General features: G+C 33.6%; 1 protein-coding gene across 4 annotated transcripts in view; it reads left to right on the top strand.

Annotated features, from left to right (window-relative positions):
• LOC101510901 (uncharacterized) overlaps window positions 1-8664 on the top strand; it is an 18654-nt gene extending 9990 nt beyond the window's left edge. For all 4 annotated transcript variants that reach the window (XM_027330775.2, XM_004515128.4, XM_073364775.1 and 1 more), the window contains 8 exons: window positions 2053-2098; window positions 2227-2299; window positions 3545-3610; window positions 6366-6443; window positions 6531-6703; window positions 6987-7033; window positions 7834-8086; window positions 8177-8664. In XM_027330775.2, coding sequence (XP_027186576.1) covers window positions 2053-2098; window positions 2227-2299; window positions 3545-3610; window positions 6366-6443; window positions 6531-6703; window positions 6987-7033; window positions 7834-8086; window positions 8177-8538 — 1098 coding nt within the window. In that variant the 3' untranslated portion in view covers window positions 8539-8664. The remainder of the gene's footprint in view (window positions 1-2052; window positions 2099-2226; window positions 2300-3544; window positions 3611-6365; window positions 6444-6530; window positions 6704-6986; window positions 7034-7833; window positions 8087-8176) is intronic.
• The last annotated feature ends 1375 nt before the right edge of the window (window positions 8665-10039 follow it).

Here is a 10039-nt window from a genome sequence, read left to right as displayed (position 1 = left end):
GGAAAGAAAAACAAAAGACATAAACTAGATGAGATGCTTTAAAAGGTGATGAAGGGAAATGTAATGGTCAAGGAACAATTTATGAAGAAAAGATGGAAATGTTATTTCCATAAACTTTTTAATTGATGAATTTATGAAGAACAAGATATTTCTTTGAACTCAAATTGATGTAATGCTACATAAAAGAATCATGATTAGTTCTATCACCTCAAAATTTGAGATCCCTGAAGTAAAAGAAGCACTGAATAGAATAACTCATGGTGAGGCAATTGGACCGGATTTCATACCTATTGAGTTATGAAAGGAAATAGGAGAGGAAGTGTTATGAACCCAAGAGTTTAATTCTTAGGATTTAGAGGAAGAATACTTCTATTTAGAAAAATAATAATAGGAGGTAATCTCTCCAAGAACAAGATAAGCAAAAGCGAATACGCTCCTCAAAGGCAAATGCAACCTTTGACTGGAATACCAGTTAAGAAAATTCTAGTTTGCCAAAAGATCCTTTAATAAGGGATGAAACCTTTATTTGTAGGTTCTGTGTACAATTAGGATAAGGGGGAAAAGATCAGAAGCAACTAACCTAATAAACACACAAAACATAACAAACATAACCACCTAACACCCAACTAACTAGCCCAATAACTACTTTCTAACTACTTCATTAACTAATAACTAACTTCTGGATGACGTCTACTATATTCATCTTGTAGATGTAATACTTGATAACATGCACTGCCTTCCCTTTTCCCTTCAACATACTCATTCTAAAGGAGGTGCTTGCACCTTCTTAGATCATGCTCCATGTTACATTATAGTTGTCACTTGTATCTCACCAATGTAACGACTAACGAGTAATTGGTGGCACTTAGTTTCGTGCAACCTACTCTCTTGCATCATGCCGTCTACATTATTGCCACCTGGATCCCACAAATCCAATGAGCAAGTGTTGGAAAGTCCTTTGAATAACAGCTGTACATAACCCATATCCATGAGGACTATTATGATTGCAATGGACTTGGACCATATCACAATAATATGGATCAGATTCCCCAGAGGCAGACTCTGCAATTCTTTCCTTGCATTGAGCATCTCCTCTTGCTGGATGGTGTTATAATTCTGTCGACAGCTTCTGTTGCTCTCCACAATTCTGATTGTGTTTGGCTTGTCCTCTCCATGCGACTCGCTTGCAAGAAACACCATATTTACTTCTTGTTCTGTTTTAGCTTCTTCATTCGATTCATTTACTTTACTTCAATCTTGTCTTCGTTATCTCTTTTTGGATTACCAAATCTTCGGATCAAATCTGTAGAGAATGATTCCCAGATTAACTTCACGTTCTCCTCTTGACACCAAAAACTGAACCAACACATGTACTTCTCCCTCCATGCTCATGAAAGTCCATTGCATCTTATCAAACCCACAAACTACTTCATTAACTAATCTAACTAACTACCCCATTAACCACTTTCTAACTTCTTCATTAACTAATAACTAACTACTAGTAACAAATTATACTAATCTAAGTCCTAACAGAAAAAGCAAAAGATGACTCACAAAGTTGTTTAACAAGGTTATGAGATTTAAGAGCATATTGAATGAATGAAGAAACACTTTACTCTGTATTTTCAGAAACAAAGGTGACTTATCAATCCTTACAAATTATAGAGGAATTAAGCTCATGAGTCATTATTAAATATAAATTTGTTTTTATGTTGGGGAGACCTACCATGCAAGCTATATACTTGCTATTAAAACTGATAGAGAGGCACTAAGGGAATCAAAAAGGCCTATTACGGTTTTCATTGATTCCAAGTAGCTGGCCTCTTCTAGCTGGAAAAACTTAGTTGTTGGTTGGTCAGCCTTCTCTAATAATCAGATAATTTATTTGTGCATGATTTTTTATAAAGAAGGAAAAGAGTGAAAGCGTTGTATTTATTTTCTTAAACCTTTATGTAATAATTGTGCATCTAAAATCTGTTATGATTCTTGGTATTATCGTTTTCTTAAAACATCAGTATGTTACTTTACTAATATAATGTGTTTTATATGTAGGTTGCTCTGTGGAAATTCTCTACAAATTCTTCATCCAAATGTGATGGTAAAATTTTTACTACCTGATGTGTTTGTATGTTTACCTAGTTGGTTGTTAGGGAAGGGAGCTGTGCTGAAAAATAAATTTACTACATTATAAATTATTGTCAACTGACTCAGTATTTTTATCTGCAGATACAAAGCCTATGCTTTGTTTCGGTGGGGATACAGTTCCTATTAGAGCAGTTGCCTGGGCTCCTTTTGAAGGGTTAGTGATAATTGAACCTTCTCAGCCAAGACATGTGATTGATTGCATTGAATATGTGGGCTGTTATTGTGCAGCTTGAAGAATGAAATTTGGTGTGCCTATTGAAAGAAAATTTCTGTATATATGTATATGATTTTCACTCCTGGTTTCTGATAGGTACTGATTAGACAGGGAGTAAACAGGAACATAGAGAATATGAGTTCTGCACACTTGATTGATTGCCTGCGGTTATTAACCTCAACTGGGCAGTTACACACATACAAACTGTCACTCAAGAACAGAAACTGACATAGATAACCAATCCTCTAGGAATTAGAGAGCCTAGTCTCTCCCAAATACCCAATGCCTCTTCCCTTGCCTTTCAACCTATATACCTTATTCTAACTTCTTATAGTAGTTAGACAGCAGTTACTGCACACAACATTGAATAATAATTTATTTAAAATTTATTTAATAATAACATGAATAAACTTCCTACCAATTGTTAGACTTATTATTATTAATATGCTGCAATTACATTTTTAGGCAGTTATTTGGCAGCAGTTATTATATTGGACAGCAGTTATGTTTTAGGTAGTTATTGAATTATTGAATAAATAGGAAAATGATGGGAAAAGTTGGGAGGCAATTTATTTGGGATTGGATACATATTGGGAGAGACCAAGCTCTCTAATTCTTGGTGTGTCTATGTCATATTATTTCCTTACAATTCCCTATAGTTATTGTAATGTGTGTATGTCAAATACTTTGGTTGTGAATTAATTACTAGAATTATTATCAATAAAGTGTTCGTATTGAGCAATCTGCTTCTGTTGATACTAGTTTCTAATAGATACTGCAGCTAAAACCTAATCTAATTAAGTCCTCCAGTGATTTATGTAACTTATTTCTTTACTATCTGTATCTATGTGCTTTTGAAATCATTGTGGTAGTTGATTTATCCCTTTTTAGTATAACTATGCTGGGAGGATATCAATTCTAATTAACTGCCTTCATGCTTTTTTAATCGAACTCTTACTTCAAAAAGTAATAAAAATAGCATCATTTCAGTGAAAGCACGACTGCAAGTTATTTTTCATGTTGCAGACATGCACCCTTGTTTTTTATGAAGATTGCTTCAATAAACAAGGCATTGGTTTATTACACGGGCAAATATCTTACATGGAATATCTACATTTATATCCATTACCCATCCTCTTGCCTTTGAAATGTTTAATAGGATGCTATTTTGTTATACTATTTCAGTGATCCAGAGATTTCTAATATAATAGTAACCGCTGGACATGAAGGCCTTAAGTTTTGGGACCTACGGTGAGTTTTTCTTCTTTCTTTTTGGTTCATTCTGAGTTTAAATCTTTAATCTATATGTTGCATTCCATCTTAGTTTGAGTATAACTTATTAATTTTTATACTAACGCATGAATTTTGTTTCTGTCAGAATATAAGAGATTTTCTTATAATATCTTTATATATTTATATTAGAGTATGTTAGTGTTTTAAAAACTGGCTCAGACTGGCTGTTTGGACCGGTCTGATTGGGAACCGGTAGGGTACTGGGTCGAGCAGCCTAATTGACTGGCCATGCTCTGAAACCGGTATAAACTGGTTTGACTTGGCCAAACCCGGGGAAAACCACTGACTCGGCTTTTTTAGCAAACCGGACCGATTTGATGCTTAAAGGGACTTTTTTATAGATAATTTAAATAAAACTTGGTGTGTGGGAAGGTGTAGAACGCAGGACTTTATGGCTGCAAAAAAACAACTTGGCACCACACCACACCACATGCTCTGCATGTTATTATTATTATGCTTCTAATTATATATATTAAACATATTTTGATTTAAATAGGGTCACGTGAATTGAAACTATCACCTCTCAATTTAAACATATGTGCAGCTCAAATATTTTTTATGTCTTAAATTATGATGTTAAAAAAATCCTTAAATAAATATATAATATAATTTTTATTATAAAAGTTTATAAAACAATCCTTAATTACAACTACATATATATTTTTAGTACACTTTTTTGTATTTGTGCTGTAGATGGAAAGTTAAATATTTATGAACATTTATTTAATTATATATTGCTTTTATAGAGACAACTTGTATTTGTAAATAATGTCCATTTCATCAAAATATAACTAAATGTAAAGTGCTCTATGAATTTGCAAATTTTTTAGTTTAAATGATCTGTGAGATTTTATAAGTGTAAATTCTTTTTAGAAACTTTTTGGAGGTCGAGTCATCTGATTCAACCTAGCTCAGTACAAATACAACTTTTTTATAGAGACTGAGTCATATGATCGAGTCATCCAGTTCAATTCGGTTTAGTCATGCAGTTTCGACCAGTGGCTTCATTTCATACCTTTAAAAGTTGTAACCTTTTTTAGAAATGGGACAAAAATTCTCTTATAATAAGGACCGGAGGGTGTATAATGTAATGCGATAAGACATGACTCAGATCAGCAAACTAGTGAACTGGTCTCGTGAATAGTTTGCGCAGTAGCATGTGGAACCATTATATAACGGAACCAGTATGTAATGTGACTTATCTGTTTTTCTAAAAACGGGCCCAGCGACTCGAGTCAGGAAGTGTTGCTTTTCTGTACTAAATGTTCTTTATTGTATCTGTTTCTGAGTTTCTTCTATTTTCCCATTCACATTGTCCTGGGTTTCTGCTTTGTCCACTTTGGTTTAGAAAGAAAGTAGCAAATTAGCAATGCAGGCCAATCCTTATGGTTTAACATATTTGTTATCACGTTTTCATTATAAAGGAAAATAGTAGCTAACTCAAAGCTAATAATTAACTTAAAAATATTCAATATATAGTACTTGACTAATAGTTGACCTGGTTTCCCTTTCAAGTTGATAATTGCTTCTAGTTTTGTAACTCCTGGACTGTGTATTACATTTTCTTGAAGTACTAGAAACATACTACTTAAAGGCTATATACCCTTAAAAGAATGGCAATGGATGAATTAGAAGCGTGCTACATTATCTGCAATTTGTATTATGTATAGTTTAGAGTTAAATTATGGATGAATTAAATCATGTACATTTTGTTAAGTGTGTAAGCAACCTGTTCTGGAGAAATATTGACTGGAAAAGTAGTTGGGCAATGCAAAGTTGTGCACTGCAGAATGTGAGTCACTAAAAAACTACAGGTTAAAGCAGAACACCATACAAAGGAGTTCCGTATTTTGGAAACTCTAGTGGAATAGTGATTCGATTAGGTAAGACAATGGCTATGGCAGTGATTATACTGTGTTAAAAATTTGAAATTATAGATTAGATGGAAAAGGAAGGAAGAGAGAAAGAGCTCGTTAATAATCTTAATGTATGTTAATAGTGTTTGTTGTTCTACTAGTGAGAAAAGGTTTTGGTTGTTGTTAGATGTATGTCATAGTGCAATACTACTGTTAAAATTCAGTGTATGTTTTAATTATTCCTTCATTGTGCAACATCCTAGGCTAATTGTTATGAGTCCTAGTCAATACAATTTCCTAGGCATTGAATGTAATTATTGCAGCATCATTATAAATAAGGTGTGTGATCTCATTAGAGACACAAGAAACACATAAAACATATTTTACAACTACCATCATAGCAGGACTTATAATATGATAACCCTAATGTTGTGACAACATTTGGTTCTAATGTATGTTCTGTGTAACATTACTATTGCTGCTCAAAATAGCTTCTTGGTGAATTAATTAAAACTGATGGTGCTTATTTTGTCTGCTGTTGAATTTTTTTTCTTCAAATCATTTTTTTGTGGGCATTTGACCTGTGACCAGAATTGCTTTAAGTTGCTTAAGCATACATCCGTTGTTTTTAATATTGCATCCTCATGAATTTAATCTCAGTTCATTTGCATTCTTAGTGTAAGCATTGCGTAAATAAGTCAACTGGAGAGTGAACATTTCTTGGTATCATTTATATGTGCATGTCTCTATTAGATTTGCTGTCTCCCTGATTAGAACAGACGGCTATTAAGTAATATCTTGAGGATCTGTTAAACTTATTTGCAATGGTTTGCTTTATGATGGAAACTTATTTGTAGTAATCCATTTCGTCCTCTGAGGAACCTCCAGCCTTCGCAGAGAATCATATACAGTCTGGATTGGTTGTCAAAGCCAAGGTAACCCATGATTTAACTGGATCAAATGCTGTCTGAGCTCATCATTATAGTTAACTCAGCTATTTTGTTTATGCTTTGATTTTGTAGTTGTATTATTATGTCCTTTGAGGATGGAACAATGAAAACCGTTAGCTTGGTGAAGGCTGCAAGTGACCTCCCTGTCACTGGAACAATATACACTGGGAAAAAACAACCATGGTTGCATGGTACTACGTATTCATCCTATGCCATTTGGAGTGTTCACGTGTCCCGGGAAACAGGTACTTTTTTCGGTATGCATTACTTCATGGATAACGTGTTCTACATATTCATTTGTGATGGAATTAGGTTACTTTTAGGAAAAAACTGGGTATAGAAAAACTTGCATACTATTAAAAATGCCGTGTGAAGTAAAGAAACTGTTAGTTTTTCTCAGTAAACAATCTATCTAGTAACAATGTACATTAAGTTGTCTAAAATATCATAATGAGCTACAGCTACTTAAACAGAACATCACCGTTACTTAATACTAACTAAATGATTTGTTTTATTCTATTATGTTAGGCATGGTTGCATATTGCGGTGCAGATGGTTCTGCCGTCCGTTTTCAGGTAATAGTAATACTTTGTTGGAGATATACTTGCAATTCCCTGCACCTCTTCTCATGTTGTATTAGAACTTCATATGAACAAAAATAGTTAAGAGTTTAATCCTTGCATAACACTTTTTTAAAGTTGAATTTCTAACACAAGAAAGCCTTGTGCATAGTTATTATTTCAAGCCATTAAGGCTAGTACATGAAGGCAGTGTTTTAAAACCCGGACCGGTGATCGACCCGATCAAGGTACTGAGTCGTCGGTCGAACCAGTGGGTCGCTAGTTGAACCGCATGTCTGTTGACCCCGATCTATATTAAAAATTTTAAAAATATTCTTGACATAAATATTGTCATACATCAAAATATATCACAATTACAAGGATAAATCTTCAAGCTAGACAACCTTTATGAGATGTAGGTCACACATCAAAATATATCACATAAATATTGTCTGGTTTTTTCTAACTAGACAACCTGTATGATGACATGTAGGTTGAAAGGATCTACCACTGAAAAGATTATAAACTTTTTGACATGTATTAAGAAATACAAAATAAATTAGTGTGATCCTTTAAATGAAATTGAGACCTGATGGACATCCTTCATGTTCTCTTGAAACTGAGACCTGCATGTTTTACCTATTTTAAGGAACATGGATTTGAGAGTAGTCCACTTCTCAATTAATAATATGCCCATATATTCCTCAAATTTGTAGTTGTGACCAAATCCTTGTTTAATGCTTTTCGTACATGAATTTTCGCCACCACTACCTCCCCCAAAAAGAATTAGTTATGAGTTTGTTTTATGTACTCAGCTTACTACTAAAGCAGTGGAAACAGATCATTCACACAATCGACTCCCATTCTTTCTTTGTGGATCGGTATGTGAAGAGGAATCAACTATAATTGTCAACACTCCAGTATCAAACTCTCCTTTCCCATTGAAGAAGACGCATGAAAAAGGACCACAAGTTAACTCTTTCCGAGACTTATTATCCAAGGAAAATTTAAGCAGGAGTGTGATTAATCAAACGACAAAAGCTTCTAATAATGATTCTGAGATTTTAGGTCAGTCTTATTAATTATGATGCAATACTAATATGATTAGTTGTCAGAGATTTTCTGAAAAATATTTATCCAATCTTCAATTTTCTGCAGCCCTTTATGATGTTGATAATTTTGATTTGGAATCTGGATATGAGGAAGCATTGTCTTCTGCGGAGCAGCCGAAAAGACCAAAACTGAGCTGTAGCAGCAAGAAGAAACCACGTGAAAGCACATCTCTTGTTCGTAGAGATGGTGCGTTGACAAATAAACCCGGAGTTGATAAAGAAAAGCTGGATTCTGGGAATATAATACCTGAAGTCTTTCCTCACAAATTGGTTGCATTGCATAAAGTGAGATGGAACATGAACAAGGGTAGTGAGAAATGGTTGTGTTTTGGAGGAGCTAGTGGACTTGTACGTTGTCAAGAGATTGTTTTCTCTGATATTGATAAGAAAAGGGCCTTGAAGAGATAGCATTTTATCCACGTAAATTTTTATGGTCTTAAATTGCCTTAAATGTGAATATGCAAATTTGGATACACCAAGGAACAATTAGAGTCAATAATGACCAGTAAGTATGTAAAATTTCCATTAATTATACCCCTACTCTCTCTCGGTGTTTTAAAAATCAACTCAGACGGCCCGGTTGGACGGAAAACTTGTAGAGTAACCGGTTCGGGCGGCCTAATAGACCGGCAATATTCGGATGCTGGGATAGACTTGTGTGACTGCCAAACCCGTGAAAAACAGCAACTCGAAGGTTTTAGAAAACCAGAGATTTCTTTGAAGTAAGAATTTAGACGTTGAGCATCTTCAACGTCTAAATTCTTACTTCGGAGATTTCTCATATGATTTCAACAATCCCTATTAGAGATAGTTAAGTCCGCGCAATTGAAAATTGTAGCAACTTTCCTTGTTGGTATGCATTCTTCCTTAAATTGCTCAACAAGGCTTTTTACAGCATTGCTCATCTTTTTATGACACCTTATATAGGACACACTTTTAGGGCTAACCATGGTATGGATATGATCATTATTAAATGAACTAATAATCCAATTACCTCCTGTTGTATCTCCTGAGACCGAAAGTGAAACTGGACAACCACTTCGAGAAGTTGAACACTTTCTTTTAGTTTGATTTATGTCATCTTGAATTTCTTTGTTTCTAGAACTTTTCACTATATGATGGCCTTCATTACAACATACCAAGACAGCTCTCTTTGCTTTAGTTGAGCAAACATCTCCAAAACACAAATTTTTAGCAAATGAATGTGTAAAATGCTCCAACTGCAATATTTAAAATGCTCCAACTGCAATATTTAAAATGCTCCAACTGCAATATGTAAAATGCCCACAAAAGGTTCAATATTTAATTCCTCACTAACATTACGTGCACCAACTGCAATATTTTCATGTGATATTTCCATATCTTTGACTTGATGTTCTTGTAATGCACAATTGCCGGATATAGTATCATCTCATTATTTCATTATGAGATGAATCAAGAGCATTATCATCCATTATTGATTATTGCACCTGTTTTTTCTTTCAAAAAATATTATTTGAAATCGTTAAATAACATTAATATTATCTCTAGAAATTAGAAAAACCAAAGAAGCTATTATACAAATTTAATTTGCAAGAAATAAAATATATTATTATGACGTACAAGAGAAAAAATATTATTCATAAAAAATAGAAGAAAAAAGGCAAAAAAACAAAAAGAATAAGAAGACGTGCGTAGGAGACGTGCGTAGGAGATTCATAACATAGCACTCTTCTTCTTTAAAGTGAATAATTCACTTTAAAAAATAAAGTGAATAACATCAATCGTTTCACTCAATTGTCCATCTTAACTATTTGTGAGTTTTTAATTATTATCAATACAAAATATAAAAAAGTGTATATAATAATATTGAAGGATAGTATCGGAAAAAAAATAGTTAAAGTTATATTGAAAATTGTGAATGACATTC

This window comes from Cicer arietinum, unplaced genomic scaffold (genome assembly GCF_000331145.2).
Source record: "Cicer arietinum cultivar CDC Frontier isolate Library 1 unplaced genomic scaffold, Cicar.CDCFrontier_v2.0 Ca_scaffold_5873_v2.0, whole genome shotgun sequence".
NCBI classification, from domain to species: domain Eukaryota; kingdom Viridiplantae; phylum Streptophyta; class Magnoliopsida; order Fabales; family Fabaceae; genus Cicer; species Cicer arietinum.
Note: the sequence above shows the minus strand (reverse complement) of the source record. Positions and strands in the feature narration are given on the sequence as shown.